The sequence below is a fragment of the Rhinatrema bivittatum genome, chromosome 3 (assembly GCF_901001135.1).
Source record: "Rhinatrema bivittatum chromosome 3, aRhiBiv1.1, whole genome shotgun sequence".
NCBI lineage: Eukaryota > Metazoa > Chordata > Amphibia > Gymnophiona > Rhinatrematidae > Rhinatrema > Rhinatrema bivittatum.
The window spans coordinates 225,176,125-225,194,369 of record NC_042617.1 but is presented as its reverse complement, the minus strand read 5'-3'; the positions used below and the strand labels follow the sequence as shown (position 1 = coordinate 225,194,369).

At 47.7% G+C, this 18,245-nt stretch overlaps 1 protein-coding gene across 1 annotated transcript in view; it reads right to left on the bottom strand.

Moving 5' to 3' along the window:
- The window catches only part of LOC115087279 (lysosomal-trafficking regulator-like), a 1,534,685-nt gene that overhangs the window by 673,710 nt on the left and 842,730 nt on the right, over positions 1-18,245 (bottom strand). The window contains 1 exon segment of the mRNA XM_029594260.1: positions 17,507-17,659. Within this exon segment, the coding sequence (XP_029450120.1) occupies positions 17,507-17,659 (153 nt within the window).

Sequence of the window (18,245 nt, the reverse complement as noted above, 5' to 3'; positions counted from 1 at the left end):
AATTGGCTTGTTGTACCAGGTACGTGACATCTATCTTTCTAGTGACTGGAGGCACAGTACCTGGGTGTTCCCAGAGGCGGTGCAAAAGATTGAGAAGAACTGGGATTGCCATTACTTCTTTTGGAGCATCTACAAATTGTAAAACCTCTAACACTTTGTGCCGAGCTTCCTCCTCCATTACAATTTGGAATGGAATAGTTTCAGACATCTCCTTGACAAAACTGGCAAAGGAGAGGTCCTCCGGAGGGGAATGACGCCTTTCTTCCGGGGGTGAAGGCTCCGAAAGAAGTTCCTCAGAAGCTTGTGAGGAGTGGTCAGAGGATGCATCGTATCATGGATCATAGGGAGTCTCCTCTTCACCAACCGGACCTCCAGATGAAGGGAAAAACACCAAACCCGAGAGGGCGGGAAGGCGGCACCGATGGATGGTGAGGCGGCATCGAGGCAGGCCGCATCAGCACTGAAGGAGGTGATGCGGGCACTGAGGGCACCGAGGCTAGTGAGGTGGAGCTGAGGCACTGGTAGACCTCATGGCCCTGGAACGAGTTCCAGCATTGTCAGGTTCCATGCAGGGTCTGGGCCAGGGGCCGCATCTTCCTCCTCTGAGGTACCCGGAATTGGAATCGGGATCGGAGGAGGCATTGGAGGTTGATTCTGTGCCAGCGGATCCGATGGAGCAGGTTGGGTTGGTAGGGCACCGATGAGGGTGTCCAAATGCTCGAGGAGTGGTGCCAAATTCGAGGGTGCTGGTTCCGGTGCTGGTATAGGGGCTGGTGCCGGTTGCGATTGGAAGCCCCTGAGGGCATTCAGCACTACCTGTTGAAGGCTGGCATGGATAACACTGCACCTGGGGTAGGAGGCAGACTAGGCATTACCGGAGCCTCCACAGGAGTCGGTGGGGAACACCTCAGGGTCCTGGGTCCAGAGGAGGATGGGGGCTCCTCTCCCTCGGCCCTCCTTCAGGGGCGGCTTGATCGAGGCTGATGCTGCGTCTGTGCTGGCAGCGGATGGGAATGCATGTCGGTGCTCGGCCTGCTCTTTCTCCGGCACCGAGGATGATGACACAGAGGTTTTGGAATGTGTCGATGTCGGTGATGGACGGTCACCCGCTCCATGGTCTTCCTGGCGGGGTGACAACAGAGAGGGGTCCGAGGCAGATGGGCCTCCTCGTCTCGGCGCCCAGCATTGGGGTCGATGGAGCAGAGCGTTTTGAAGCAAACAAATGCTCCATCTTTTCCAGTCGGTCACACCAGCCTTTGGGGGTCATCTGCGTGCAACTTGGGCAGCGACGGATGTCATGGGAAGGCTCGAGGAAGAAAACACAGACATCTTGTGGGTCCGTTATGGACATAGTCCGCAGACACTCGGGGCACTTGCTAAACCCAGTCGCCATGTCGGAAAAAAGCAGCACGTAGTCGGTGGCCATCAGACCACGAAGGGAGGGGAACAAACGAAGATAAACTTCAAATTCTTTTCGTGAGGAAAGGTGTGAGTAAATTTCTCAGAGAGCTTCTAAAAACCGTGAGGCAACTGGTGCTCGGAAAAAAAGAGACTGAAGGGGGACCCCATGGGGCCACAGGGTTAATGGCATGCTGGGCATGCTTTGTGTGCCAGTCAAAGTTCTAAAAACTTTGACAAAAGTATTCCGTGACAGGGCTCATCTGATGATGTCACCCATCTGTGAGGACTACCATCCTGCTTGTCCTGTGAGAAAACATTCAAATAAAAAAATAAATAGGCAGAATGGACATATTAATAAGATTCATTCTTCCCAACCACAATATGGTAAGTGGGGATACTTTGTCAGGTATGATTTTATTTTGATAATAATGGGCAATTTAGATAAATCCTTAGGAATCCAATCCTCAAGTACTTGAATCCATCCTCTCCTAATCAAAACCTAATTAATCCAGCAGGGGAGGGGTCGAAGGCCCCACCAGCATTACCTTGGACTTGGAATAATTAATCAAATATCCTGAGACTGCACTATACTATATCAGGTAAAAAGTATAAAAGCATATCATCTGTGTAAAGCAATATTTTGTGTGTTGAATATAAAAAATGATATACAGGGGACAAGACGAATGACCAGCGTCAAGGGTTCTATCACCAGGTCAAATAAAATAGGCGACAGAAGGCAACCCTGTTTTGTACCTCTACAAATCGGAAATGGAGTCAATAGTAACCCATTAGATAACATTTGGGCAGGTGTACTGGTATATAATGCCTTTATCCACGTTATATATGTATCTGGAAAACCCCATTTCTAAAGTATCAAAAAGAGATATTGCCAAGAAATTTGATCAAAGGCCTTGTCTGTATAGAAACAATGGAACCTGTCTTTTATGTGCAACAGCCCGATAGAGAAGATTAGAAAGGCTTCTAGTGTTATTGCTGGAAAATCTCCCTTTTATAAATTCAGTCTGATCCTTATCAATTAATTTGGGAATTATATCCTCTATTCTCAATTGCAGAATCCAAGTCAATATTTAAACATCTCTATTTATAAGCGAGCTTGGTCGATAGTATACACATTCAAAGGGATATTTTGATTTTTTATATATTAAAATCTGTAATGCCTTTGTAAGTCGTCCTATCCTGGCATTTAGGGTCTGTAAGTAATTGAATAGTTACATTTTCAAAAGCCCACTTACACACATAAATTGCATATATACGTGTACAATCCAGTTCTCAGCATGTAAATTCTTTTCAACATTACCCCAAAGCTAATAACAATAACATTTTTTTTATTACAAACTTCATGATAATCAAATGTAAACCATGTATAAATTGGACATAAAATATTCAGTAACAAAGTATTTTGAATTAATATTTTTATTTTAACAATAACAAATAGTACTAATACTAAAACTCTCTATATCTATGGCTATTACCTTATATATTGCTCTGGATCTATCTATAATGTCTGAACATATCAGTGGTGATGTTTCAGTCATCTTACTTGACATCATCATTGTTTTATGTGAAGGTGACATTGTTTTTCAGGGCTAGACAAAAAAATCTGTTATCCTTACATTTTACCAGAAGAAAAAATTCAAGTGTATGAGAGTTGTTTCTCAAGATTTAGCTAGAAGTTAGTTTAATTTACTGTCTGTTTTGAAATTACATTCTGTGCTATTGTTTTCTATTGCTTTTTAAAGTACCTTTTAAGTTCCAATCAAAATGGCATAAACAAGATACAGTAAAATAAAATAATAACCATCAAAGGCTTTTCAATGATATATGTTTTTAAAAAAGTAGTTAAAAAATATCAAAATTATAGACTTGTGACTTTTCTCTAAAATAATCCCTCCTCTTCTAGTTGACTGAGACCTGGTGCCACTGTCTCTGCAAAAAAATTGCAAAAATCTAAGGGAAACCCATGGGGGCTGGGACTCTTTCCTGAGGCCAATTGCTTAATGGCTCGAGTTACTTCTCCTGCTGTACTAGGAGTAATCAATGTAGCTATATCCTCAACGGTTAATTTCAGTAGGCATAAAGAATCCACAAGTGCCGTAACCTCAGCTTCCATAGGTTCTATTTATGCACTATATAGATCTTCAAAGTGTTGGGTGAATACAGTTGAGCTCATAAGTTTATTTGTAAGACATGTTGCATTTTAAGAAAACATGAGTGATCAGACAAAATATGTCTTATTATTTTTAATGGGTTTCAAATTAAACTATTATGTATCACAATATGGCACAATCATAAAACAAACCATAGCAATAAAGGAAAGAATAAAACTGTCCTATTCAAAATGTATTGGTGGACTGTTGGGCAGAGGCAGGATTGCTACTACCTGCAGGAAGGAGCCCTGCTGAGTCCTACTGTCAACAGGCGGACCCGGACAAAGCAAAGACCCATCAGGACCTTCACCTATGCCATCCCCCATACTCCTCGGGTTAAGCCTTTGGGTGCCAGGGCTGGCTGGACTTAAGTGGGGTCTCTGCTGATGGCAAGAGAGTTGAAAGTAGGACGGGTCATAGATAAGCAGCAGTCAGACTTGTCCGGGGCCAGGCAATGGTCAGAGGTAGGCAGCTGTCAATCGTATCTGAGGTCCACGTCGAGGTCAAAATGGGTATCCATCTAGAGAAGGGATGGATAGGCAAGGCAGGCAGGCAGGCAAGGAGAAGAACAAGCAGGCCACGTGGATGAAGATAAACAGGGAGAGAACTGAAGACAAGCAGGACAGGACTTTGAGAGAAAACAAGACGCTGGAAAGCAACACGCACAACGAAGCGTAGCTGGACCTGATGCTGAGGCAAGCCCTGGAGCCCTGCCCTTTTATAAGGCCTTGGTCCTAATGTCACTGATAGGGGCAGCGGGGGATTTCCTGCCATGGTCCCTTTAAGTGCTTTTCAGATATGCACATTCGCCTAGGAAGAGGCACAGTGCTCTGACATCAAGTAACGGCGAGGAGTGGTGTCCTGTCGAGTGACTGCCCGGCGGCGCCTGCTGTACGATGGATAGGCAAGGTCAGCCTGGCTGGGGGAGGTGAGTATGGCGGTTCACAAGGGTAGCCCGTGGATTGCCAAACACAACATAAAAATTGCCTACTCTTAGTTCTTAATATTGTGTATTACACCCATTTGGATCAATGAACAGGATGGCAGAAATAAACTTGGATTAAAATGAGGAACCATAAAAGTAGAGGGCTTATAATATATTAAAAAAAAAAAAAGACCTCAGGAGAACCAAATGCTGACACACCAAATTTCCCATGCTCATGGCAGGAAGGCAGAACAGAAACAGCAAGACTCCTGTGATGTTATTTGGGGACTGAAAGAAAGAAGCAATGTGTACAAGGAGTCATTCCCTTGTGCTGGTGGATTGGGGCAAAGCAGGAAGATGAATGCAGTGCAGTGAGGCACATGTGGTGATGTTTGGGGCATGGAAGTTAGAAGCTGGATGTGGTCAGGCCCCTGTCATGCTGTTTGGTGTCTGGCAGTCCAAATCAGTGTATGCAGTATATTTAGGCCCCCGTGGTGGTATTTGGGCCAAAGCAGATAAAGTCAGGATATTTAGGATCCCTGTGGTGCTGGTTGGGGTAAAGCAGACAGATTAAACTAGTGCATTAAGGTCCCCTAGAGTGATGTTTGGGGCCCGGCAGATAGAAGCAGTGTGTGCAGTGCATTTCAGTCCCTGTGATGAGGTTTGGGACAAAGCAAAGAGAGAAAACAAGAAAATTATTACTTACCTGCTAATTTTCGTTCCTGTAGTACCATGGATCAGTCCAGACAGTGGGTTATGTCCCCAATCCAGCAGATGGAGTCAGCACAAGCTTTGAGGGGGCGTATCCATATATACTACTACCCCCTCTGCAGGAGTTCAGTATCGAGTATATCAAAGCCCGAGTAGAAACCCCCGAAGGATCAAGTTTGTGGAAACAGATAATGAAAACAATTGTAACCGCAACAAGTAAACCGCAAACATCCTACCAACTTGTAGGGAGCTGTGAAAAACAGTGAAAAGAAATGACTGTGAAGACACAGAACCCTGCGAGCAAGAAGTAACGCAGAGCAGAGCAGGATCAAGAACCCAAACGCGGTGGGCGTCTGGACTGATCCATGGTACTACAGGAACGAAAATTAGCAGGTAAGTAATAATTTTCTTTTCCCTGTACATACCTGGATCAGTCCAGACAGTGGGATGTACCCAAGCTTCCCTAAATCGGGTGGGGTCCTGCGAGGCCTGCTCGGAGAACCTGCTCGCCAAAGTGTCCAGAGACCGAAGAGGCGAGGTGCAGACGATAGTGCCTCGAGAACGTGTGTAACGATTTCCAGGTGGCTGCTCTACAAATTTCTTGCGAGGATACCGAGCGAGACTCCGCCCAGGACGCCGCCTGAAAACGTGTAGAATGCGCTACGATTCCGGGTGGGGGAGTCCGTCCCGCCCCAATGTAGGAAGCAGCAATGCCGGCCTTCAGCCATCTGGCAATGGTCGTCTTCGAAGCCTGAGACCCCTTCTTAGGGCCGGACCAGAGTACGAAGAGACGGTCAGAGGTCCGGAACTCATTTGTAGCCTCCAGATAGAGACGCAAAGTGCGCTTTACATCCAGGAGACGGAGAGACTTCGGCTCTGAGGAAGAGAAGGACGGCAACTCCACCGTCTGGTTCACATGGAATGCAGAAACCACCTTCGGAAGAAAGGAAGGAACGGTGCGAAGCGAAACTCCAGAGTCTGAGAAACGGAGATAGGGCTCTCTACACGACAGAGCCTGCAGTTCCGAGATGCGTTGAGCGGAACAGATGGCCACAAGAAACACAGTCTTGAGAGTGAGATCCTTTATCGTTGCGCTGCGCAGCGGCTCGAACGGTGGTCCCGACAGGGAGCGAAGCACAAGGTTAAGACTCCAGGAGGGACAAGGGTCCCGTAACGGAGGACACATATGCTTGACACCCTTGAGAAAACGAGCAATGTCAGAATGCTGTAGAAGAGAGCCCCCATCGCTCAATAGCAAACCAAGTGCGGCCACCTGAACCCGTAGTGAATTATAGGCGAGCCCTTTTTCCACCACCGCCTGTAGAAACTGAAGGATCTGAGGTACAGAAGCCTTAGCGGGTCTCGTGGCCTGGCTGGTACACCACAGCTCGAACACTTTCCAGACGCGAACATAGGCCGCCGACGTCGATGTCTTTCGTGCCCGCAATAGTGTGGATACTACCGCCTCCGGGTAGCCCCGACGCCAGAGGCGGCGCCTCTCAAAAGCTAGGCCGCAAGACAGAAGAGTTCTGCCTGCTCGAAAAATACCGGGCCCTGATGTAGGAGCTGGGGGAGGTGCCCCAGCCTGATTGGCCCGTCGATCACCAGCTGTAGCAGGTCCGCAAACCAGGGTCGTCTGGGGCCATTCCGGGGCGACGAAAACCACAGTCCCCTGATGGCTTTCTATTCTGCGGAGCATCCTGCCCACCAGGGGCCACGGAGGAAAGGCGTAGAGCAGAAGATGTGGCGGCCACGGGAGGACCAGGGCATCCACTCCCTCCGCGTCGCGCTCTCTCCGGCGACTGAAGAAGCGTGGAGCCTTGGCGTTGAGAGCGGACGCCATCAGATCTAAGTGGGGGGCCCCCCACCGATGGACGAGAAGTTGCATCGCTTTGTCGGAGAGAGACCACTCTCCTGGGTCCAGCAGTTGACGACTGAGGAAGTCCGCCTGGATGTTGTCCACCCCAGCGATGTGCGAGGCCGCTAGCCGGACGAGATGACGCTCCGCCCATTGCATCAGCAGCGCCGCCTCGAGCGCGACCTGCGGGCTGCGCGTGCCTCCTTGTCGGTTGATGTAGGCAACGGTGGTAGCGTTGTCCGATAGGATTCTGACCTCCCGGTTCCGAAGAAGCGGGAGGAAATGTCGCAGAGCTAGCCGGACCGCTCTGGTTTCCAGACGGTTGATTGACCACTTCGCCTCCACCGTGGACCACGTCCCCTGCGTGGCGCTTCAATCGCAGACTGCACCCCAGCCTGCTAGACTGGCGTCGGTGGTCACCACCACTCAATTTGGCAGATCGAGGGACACGCCACGGGCCAGGTTCGACGGATCCAACCACCAGCCCAGACTGTCCCTGGCATTCCGCGGGAGCAGGAGAATCATCTGGTAGTCCTGCGATATTGGTTTCCAGCGGGAGAGGAGGGCCCACTGTAAGGTCCTGAGGTGCGTGAAAGCCCAAGGTACAAGGTCGATGGTGGACACCATCACTCCCAGGAGTTGCAGGTAGTCCCAGGAGGTGGGCTCTGGTAACGCAGAGAACCGTCGTGTGTGATCTCGCAAGGATTGAGCCTTGTCCTGGCGCAGAAAAACTTTGCCCAGCCGGGTGTCGAAGGTCGCCCCCAAAAAATCCAAGCGTTGCGAGGGCATGAGGGAGCTCTTGGAGAAGTTCACTACCCATCCCAGGGAATGTAGAAACCGTACTACTCGAGTCACAGCTGAGCGTCCCTGATCGAATGACTTCGCTCGGATAAGCCAGTCGTCCAGATAAGGATGAACCAGGATGCCCTCCTTCCGGAGAGCTGCAGCCACGACTACCATAATCTTGGTGAAGGTGTGCGGCGCCGTCGCCAGTCCGAACGGGAGAGCCGTGAACTGAAAATGCTGATCCAGAATTTTGAAACGAAGGAAACGGTGGTGGTCCGGGCGGATGGGGATGTGCAGGTAGGCCTCCGTTAAGTCCAGGGAGGCGAGGAACTCCCCCCGATGCACCGCCGCAATCACTGACCGGAGCGTTTCCATACGGAACCAAACGACTCGAAGGGATTTGTTGACTTCCTTGAGGTCTAGGATAGGCCGGAAGGCACCGTCCTTCTTTGGCACGAAGAAATAGATGGAATAGTGGCCTGAGCCCACCTCTCCGAAGGGCACGGGCGCAATAGCGCCTATCTCCCGGAGTCTGTCCAGAGTCAGTCCGGGAGTAGTGTGTGCGGGCCGACGCCCGCGAAAGGAGCGCGACCAGGGCTGAGACCTGGGGGCGGATGGCCGGGAGCCCGCCTGTCTGTATCCCCTATAGCGCCGCTGTGCTCTGGCTCTGGTCCGAGAAGAAGAAAACGCTCTGGATGGTCGAAACCTATCCTCCGGCAGCCGATGAACAGCGTTCTCCCCCAGGGACTTGATGATCTGATGCAAATCCTCCCCGAAGAGGAACTTGCCCCTGAAGGGAAGAGAGCCCAGACTCGACTTAGAGGACGTATCAGCCGCCCAGTTGCGTAGCCACAGTAGTCGTCGTGCCGCCACTACCGATACCATGGATCTTGCGAGGACCCGAAAAAGGTCGTACGAGGCGTCCGCCCCATACGCCACTGCGGCTTCCAGCCGATCCGCCTGGGCAGCCTCATCGGCCGGCAGGTTCTGAGATGTGAGTTGTTGCACCCAAAGGAGGCTAGCCCGCTGGGCAAGCGAACTGCACATCACCGCCCGCATACCCAGCGCGGAGACCTCGAAGACCCGCTTAAGCAAAACTTCCAACTTACGATCCTGTGTGTCCCGCAATGCCGCACCTCCCGTTACTGGGATAGTCGTCCTCTTCGTGACCGCCGACACTGCGGAGTCCACCTTTGGGACCTTGATGAGGTCCAGAAAATCTTCAGGGAGTGGGTACAGCTTTTCCATGGCCCGGCTGCCCTTCAGGGAGGCCTCCGGGGTGTCCCATTCCCTGGTGAGAAGTTGTAAAAACGAGTCATGAATGGGAAAAGCCCGAGCCCTTGGCCGGAGTGCCGCCAGGACCGGATCTCCCTTCTTTGAAGAAGTGACGACAGCGGGAGCTACTGGGGCAGGCGGGTCCGGTGGCGGGTCCAGATCTAATTCCTGAATGATCTGCGGGATGAGGTCGTCCAGCTCTTCCCTCTGGAAGAGGCGTAGGGTACGTGGATCATCCCCTTCTTGCGTGCCATCCCCTTGACCCCCGTCCGGGAGGTCAGGTCCCTGTCCCGCTGGGTCTGGCACCGCCCCCACTGCCGCGGGCGCAGATCGGACCCGGGTAGGAGGGCGGGAGGCCCCCGCTCCCGGAGGGTCGGGGGGGGGCCGGCGCCGAGGGCGACATCCGTGGGATCTTAGGTGGGGGGGGGGGTCCCACAGGTGTTTCCAGTCCCTGCAGATAAGCTGTATGCATGACCAGGATAAACTCCGGAGAGAACCCCGGCCTGCTCGAGTGCGCTTCGAGGGGCGGCGTGGTTCCTGCTCCCTGGCTCTGGGTGCTTGGTTCCTGCACCAAAATCGGGGGAGCACCCCCGCTTGTAGAATCCTCCAGAGAGCCATTCTCCCTCGTGGCCTGCGCCTCAGGGCGCTCAGAATGTAAAATGGCCGCCGTTCCCGCCAAAAATGGCGGAGTGGCCGGCCCGCGCCGCCCGGGCAAAAAAGAGAAATCAGTAAGGGACTGTGAGGTACCTTCCCCCCCAGGAAGGCATCGTGCACAGATGCTCTCCCGGGAAATCCGGGACCCCGGGGTCGCCGCAGGCCGCACAGCATGACGGCCGCGGCATCGGGATCGCCGGAGGAGAGAGGAAAAACGGCGCCAAAAATGAGAAAAAGCCTCGGGGGGGGGGGGGGGGGCACGCGCCCAAAGCGCCGCTGCGGGGGGGGCCCGGGCGGCCCGCACTGCCCGCTGCCAAAAATAGAGGAGGGTGCCGCCGGGGGGCCTTCCCGGCCACACAACCCGCCCCAGACATTTTGTGTCTGGCATCCTCCTCCGTTTCCAATGGAATGGGATAGTTTCGGACATCTCCTTAACGAAACTAGCGAAGGAGAGGTCAAATGGAGGGGAACGGCGCCATTCTTCTGGGGGCAAAGGCTCAGAAAGAAGTTCCTCAGAAGCTTGTGAGGACTGTTCAGATGAAACATCATCTCATGGGTCATAGGGAGGCTCTCCTTCACCCACTGGACCTCCAGATGGAGGAAGAAACCGAAACCCAAGAAGGCGGGAAGGTGGCACCGATGGATGATGAGGCACCAAAATAGGTGGCACCGGTATCAAGGCCTGAAGGTCCTGACATCGGCTCTGGCATCGTTGATTCTTGAGGAGATGGGCCTGCATCCTCTTCCTCCGAAGACACCGGTATCAACATCAGGGTAGGGATCAGCGGTTGGCTCGGTGGCAAGGTACCCGATGCAGCGGGTATCGATGGCAAGGCACTGTTGAGGGTGTCTAAAGCACTCGAGGAGCGAAGCCAGCATTGAAGGTGTCGGTTCTGGCGGTGGCATGTGAGCCGGAGCCGGTGGTGACAGGAAGCCTCTAAGAGCATTTAGCACTGCCTCTTGGACCATCCGGTCCAATTCCATCTGAAAGTCTGTCGTTGATGGCACGGCGCCTGGGGTAGGAGGCAGGGTAGGCTTCACCGGAGCAAGCACAGGGGAATGTGGAGGCTCGGTGCCTGGCACCGTTATCGGTGGGGAAAGTCTCGGGGTCCCGGTTCCAGAGGAGGATGGGGCTCCTGTCCCTGGGCCCTCATCGGAGCTGGCTCAGTGGAGGCTGATGCTGCTCCGGTATCGGTGCCGGCACCAGACGGCAATTCCCGTCGGTGCCGAAGGCGATATTTCCCTCGGTGCTCAGCCTGGTTCTTCTCCGTCGCCAAGGACGATGATGCAGATGTTTTGGAATGGGTCGACGTCTGTGCCGGACGGTCACCCACTCCTTTCTCCTTATGAGGCGTCGATGGAGAGGGGTCTGAAGAAGATGGATCCCCCCGACTCGGCGCGGCCTTACCTGAGGTCGATGGAGATGAGAGCTTGGAGGCAAACAAGTGCTCCATCTTCTCTAGTCTGCCACGCTAGCCTTTGGGGGTCATCTGTGCGCAACTTGGAAACCGACGGACGTCGTGGGCGGCCCCGAGACATAGTACACAAACTTTGTGCGGGTCCGTTATGGACATAGTCCTCAGACACTCGGGGCACTTACGGAAACCGGTAGCCATATTGAAAAAGATGGGTAGTGCGCGGTCGGTGGCCGTCTGGCACTGAAAAGTACACCACCGGGAACCGAACGCAAATATACAGTATTAACTTACAAACAATGGAGGAGTTTGGTGCGTGATGGGGGACCCTGGTGAAAGGGGGAATAGTGAAGAAAGCTTTGAATTTTCCATGAGGAAAGTGTGAGAGAAATCTCTCAGAGATCCTAGACCCGCGAGGCAACTGTTGCACGGAACAAAAGAGACTGAAGGTGGATCCTGTGTGGCCACGGAGTTAGTGGCATGCTGGGCATGCTTAGTTTGCCAATCATAGTTCTAGAAACTTTGACAGAAGTGTTCCATGACAGGGCTCATGGAACAGATGGGTGACACATAATGATGTCACCCATCTGTGAGGACTACCATCCTGCTTGTCCTGGGAGAATTAGATCTAAAATTGCTCCCACTCTCGTCGGATCCTGAACCAATTGCTCATAAAACTGTCATTTATTCCATTCAGGAACTTTATCTCTAGCATGTCCCGATGATACATTTACCCAGTCAATAATGGTGTAATTGAAATCTCATATTATTACTGCACTACCAATTTGGTTAGCTTCCCTAATTTCTCTTAGCATTTCACTGTCTGTCTCACCATCTTGGCCAGGTGGACGGTAGTATACTCCTATCACTATAGTCTTCCCCAAAACACAAGGGATTTCTACCCATAAAGAATCAACTGCGCATTTAGTCTCATGCAGGATGTTTATTTTGTTGGACTCTATGCCATCCCGAACATAAAGCACCACACTGGCTCCCGAGTGCTCCTCTCTGTCATTGCGATATAATTTGTATCCCGGTATAGCACTGTCCCATTTTTTGCCCTCCTTCCACCATGTCTCTGAGAAGCCAATTAAGTCTATGTCATCATTCACTACTATACATTCTAATTCTCCCATCTTACTTCTTAGAATTCTGGCATTATTTATTTATTAGCTTTTCTATACCGATATTCGAGGGTACATCATATCGGTTTACATAAAAACTGAAGAAAAATACAATAAAACAAGGGAGGGGAAGCACGAGGAAACAATGTGCTCTGTGGAAAGAGGAGTGAAAAAAAGACAGGAAAGAAACTAACAAATGAACAGAACATTGTGGTGAAAGAGCGGAAGACCATGAACTAGCCATAAGCACTATATACAATCTTGCAAAAGATGCAATAATAACATGGCGTGGGGTAGAGAGGGAAAAAGTACTAAGCATACAAAAAGGAGTATTAAGCATACAAAAAGGGGGGTGGAGAGGGAAAGAGCATTAGCATACAAACATTTCAAAGTTTGTTTTTTCTTTGTATTTTCATTCTGCTTTTTAATTGACAAGGATAAGTTAGAATTCTTTAGCTCAGGTGAGTTTTTAGTTACAGGCACTTGGACTACTTTTCATATTATTGGAACCTCACTCTTGGGATGCCCTAATACTAATGCATCATTAGTATTCTTTGAAGTTACCTCCCTCCGAACCATGCACTGCTGAGCGACTGTCAGCTTTCTTCTTTGTTCTAATTTAAAAGCTGCTCTATCTACTTTTTAAAGGTTAGCGCCAGCAGTCTGGTTCCATCCTGGTTAAGGTGGAGTCCATCCCTTCGGAAGAGAACATAAGAACATGCCATATTGGGTCAGACAAAGGGTCCATCAAGCCCAGCATCCTGCTTCCAAAAGTGGCCAATCCAGGCCATAAGAACCTGGCAGGTACCCAAAAACTAAGTCTATTCCATGTTACTGTTGCTAGTAATAGTGTTGGACTTCTCCTCCAAGAACTTATCCAATCCTTTTTTAAACACAGCTATACTAACTGCACTAACCACATCCTCCGGCAACAAATTCCATAGTTTAATAATGTGTTGAGTGAAAAAGAACTTTCTCTGATTAGTTTTAAATGTGCCACATGCTAACTTCATGGAGTGCCCCCTAGACTTTCTATTATCCGAAAGAGTAAAAAACCGATTCATATCTACCCATTCTAGACCTCTCATGATTTTAAACACCTCTATCATATCCCCCCTCAGCCATCTCTTCTCCAAGCTGAAAAGTCCTAACCTCTTTAGTCTTTCCTCATAGGGGAGCTGTTCCATTCCCATTATCATTTTGGTCACCCTTCTCTGTACCTTCTCCATCGCAATTATATCATTTTTGAGATGTGGCGACCAGAATTGTACTCAGTATTCAAGCTGTGGCCTCACCATGGAGCGATACAAAGGATTTATGACATTTTCCATTTTATTCACCATTCCATTTCTAATTCCCAACATTCTGTTTGCTTTTTTGAATGCCGCAGCACACTGAACAGACGATTTCAATGTGTTATCCACTGTGATGCCTAGATCTCTTTCTTGGGTAGTAGCACCTAACATGGAACCTAACATTGTGTAAATGGGTTATTTTTCCCTATATGCATCACCTTGCACTTGTCCACATTAAATTTCATCTGCCATTTTGATGCCCAATTTTCCAGCCTCACAAGGTCTTCCTGCAATTTATACAATCTGCTTGTGATATAACTACTCTGAATAATTTTGTATCATCTGCAAATTTGATTATCTCACTCGTCGTATTTCTTTCCAGATCATTTATAAATATATTGAAAAGTAAGGGTCCAAGTACAAATCCCTGAGGCACTCCACTGCCAACACCATTCCACTGAGAAAATTGTCCATTTAATCCTACTCTCTGTTTCCAGTCTTTTAGCCAGTTTGTAATCCACGAAAGGACATTGCCACCTATCCCATGACATTTCATTTTTTCTAGAAGCCTCTCATGAGGAACTTTGTCAAATGCCTTCTGAAAATCCAAGTACACTACATCTACCGGTTCACCTTTATCCTCAGATTACAGAATAATCTCAAAACTTTTAAGAAAAATCTAAAAACATGGCTCTTTAAAAAAGCCTTCACTAAAGAGTGTGGAGGGTAGAGAATGAAAGTACAAGGTAATGCAGATGAGAATGAATTTACTCAATCCTACATTTAAGAAGTAATATTTCAAAGCGATAGTAATTCAATAATATACCTGGACTTGACCAACATTACTCAAATAATGATTTTATTTATGAAATTGTAACCGAACTTTATTGGCACCTGTTAGAATGTAAGATATCCTACATTTACTTACCTTAGTCTATGTGCCTATTTGTAAACCGTTGTGATGGTATATAACTTAGCGACAGTATAGAAAGGTTTTTAAATAAATAAATAAATAGACATGTTTATTAATTCTTTCAAAAAAGTGAAGCAGATTTGTGAGGCAAGACTTGCCTTGGGTAAAGCCATGCTGACAATGTTCCATTAAACCATGTCTTTCTATATTTTCTGTGATTTTGATGTTTAGAACACTTTCCACTATTTTTCCTGGCACTGAAGTCAGGCTAACCGGTCTGTAGTTTCCCGGATCACCTCTGGAGCCCTTTTTAAATATGAGGGTTGCATTAGCTATCCTCCAGTCTTCAAGTACAATGGATGATTTTAATGACAGGTTACAAATTTTTACTAATAGTTCTGAAATTTCATTTTTTAGTTCCTTCAGAACTCTGGGGTGTATACCATCCGGTCCAGGTGATTTACTACTCTTAAGTTTGTCAATCAGGTCTACCACATCTTCTAGGTTCACCGTGATTTGGTTCAGTCCATCTGAATCATTACCCATGAAAACTTTCTCCAGTACGGGTACCTCCCCAACATCCTTTCCAGTAAACACTGAAGAAAAGAAATAATTTAATCTTTCCGCGATGGCCTTATCTTCTCTAAGTGCCCCTTTAACCCCTCGATCATCTAACGGTCCAACTGACTCCCTCACAGGCTTTCTGCTTCGGATATATTTTAAAAAGTTTTTACTGTGAGTTTTTGCCTCTACGGCCAACTTCTTTTCAAATTATCTCTTAGCCTGTCTTATCAATGTCTTACATTTAACTTGCCAACGTTTATGCATTATCCTATTTTCTTCTGTTGGATCCTTCTTCCAATTTTTGAATGAAAATCTTTTGGCTAAAATAGCTTCTTTCACCTCCCCTTTTAACTATGCTGGTAATTGTTTTGCCTTCTTTCCCCCTTTCTTAATGTGTGGAATACATCTGGATTCTGCTTCTAGGATGGTATTTTTTAACAATGACCACACCTCTTGCACACTTTTTACTTTTGTAGCTGCTCCTTTCAGTTTTTTTCTAACTATTTTTCTCATTTTATCAAAGTTTCCCTTTTGAAAGTTTAGCACGAGAGCTGAGAACCCCCTTCCCTAAAAGGTTCCCCAGTTCCTTACAAAACTGAATCCCTCTTCCTTGCACCATCATCTCATCCATGTATTGAGACTGCAGAGCTCTGCCTGCTTCTGGAGACCTGCTCATGGAACAGCGAGCATTTCAGAGAATGCTACCCTAGAGGTTCTGGATTTAAGCTTTCTACCTAAGAGTCTAAATTTGGCTTCCAGAATCTCCCTCTCACATTTTCCTATGCAGTTGGTGCCCACATGTACCAGAACAGCCTGCTCCTCCCCAGCACTGTCTAAAATCCTATCTAATTGACGCATGAAGTCTGCCACCTTCGCACCATGTAGGCATGTTACCAGGTGATCTTCATTCCCGCCAGCCACCCAGATGTCTACATTCCTAATAATTGAATCACCAACTATGATGACTGACCTAGCCCTTCCCTCCTGGGCAGTAAGGCCTTGGAGAAACATCCTTGGTGCGAAAGGACAATGCACCACCTGGAGAGCAGGTCCTTGCTACAGGATCCTTTCCTGCTGCACCAGGTTGATGCGCTCTGATCATGAAACCTCCTTCCTCAAAGGCAGCACCAGGGCTGCTAGTCTGAAGTTGGGACTTGGCTACTATGTCCCTTAAGGTTTCATCTATATATCTGTCTGTCTGCCTCAGCTCCTCCGGGTCTTCCACTCTAGCCTCCAGAGATCGGACTTGTTCTCTGAGAGACAGGAGCTCTTTGTATTGCATGCACATGTACAATTTCTCACCGGTGGGTAAAAAATCATACATGTTCTATAAATTAAACTTTTCTACTGGTCTCCTGTCTCTGTGTTCTATGTTTCCTCACACGACTTACTACCAGTAACCTGCCCATTATATCCAGCCGCTCCGCCCATTACCATCAAAGTGTGAACCATTTGCAGAGAGATAATGAAGTGTCATCTTCTTCACTAGTGCATAATGCACACACAGCGCAGATGAAAGATACTGCTCTGCACACTACTGACAGCCACACGATCCACAAAGTGGCCATCTACCTGCCTTCTTGAAGCATCTGCAGACCCAGATAGAGAATAAACACTCTGTATTCACTGGCAATGTGGCACAAATCGGCCACTGCAACTGTTCTACAATCTCTCTCTCCTCAAAGGGAGAGGAAAAGCTGTGATAAACTGCTAAGTAAGCAGCCTATCACAAGCCTTACTTTCTCAGTGGGTGTGAGAGTTAAGATCACAAGACCAGTGCAGAGGAACAGCAACCAAAATGATTTAAAATGTTTCTAGTATTTTCACAAGAGAAAGCACAGTTGAACACTCAGAGAGCTCAACTAGAAGCATGACCTTCTCAGAAAATCTCTTAAGAAGAAATGTACCTTCCTAAATCCTCTCTTCATATATGCTCAGAACTCAGGAGCAGTGCCACGGGATTCATAGAGCAGTGACAGGCTGAACTGAAAAAAATGCTTCACTCTGATACATTGGCATTCTGATCTTTTTGCCAATGCATACCGGCAAAGCTTTGAAGTCACAAATAAGGGATGGTTGCTATGGAGACTACTACATGATCTCCCTTAGAAATCTTTCGCTCCATAGACTGTAATGAATCATTAAACTTTATGGGAGCTAAATGAATGAAATAAATAGGATATATTTAATTCCTTGTAAGTATGCATTCATTTCATGGACCCCATGAATAAGGTCCAATTGTTTTGGCTGTGCCATTCATTTGAAACAAATGCACATCCCTAACCTATATCACAAATTGACCAATCAGTTTTGGATTCACAGCATCTTTTAAAACCAAGATGTAATACTGGATTAAGTTGATATAGCTAATGAGGCTAACATTTCTAATGGTCTACAAATTTAGCTTCATTACTTACCATCAATGCTTTTCTGTTTTTGGTATAGAGGATGATGATGCAGAGGTGGTAAATGGAATGAGCTGGTGAGATTTTGAGAGTCTTGATTTGCTGTAGTTTTTATATATTCAATAGCTGACTGGAGAACTCTGAACTGTAGCACAATAGCCATATCTGTTGGGAATAAAAAAAACAAACAAAAAATATACTTAATAACAGGTCTGATTTTTTATGAAAATGTATCAAACTAACAATATTGTGAAATGTTATAGAGAGCAGATGTTCCCTCATAATGATAACATTTAAAATTTAATTTAGCCTAACATCCTCTTGGTTTAGGTGTCCCTAATAAAGTGGTTATCTCAAACTCCTAAGGGCAATATTTAATTCCCCAATCTCTCACACTGTTCGACAACACTAGATTTCAGACCTGGGTGCTGGGTTTCACTAGCTAAAAGGAGGTCCATGTGCAAGATAGTAGTCACCCTTGAAAGCCCTGGATCACTGCCCACAGATCTTTTTTAATAGATCAGACTGTTTCATCTAAATTGGCAATGATGGGGAGAACTACAATGTCCAACTTATCCAATCATGATCATGTAGATAAACCTCTACAAAAACAAATAAACAACCCAGCAACAATGCATAAAATGAATAAATACAATATTTTAATCGTCTCATCTTTTTTTATACAAATATACCCAGAATGCTCTTTCAGCAATATATCTCTACCCACAACCCCAAAGACTATCATACTCAT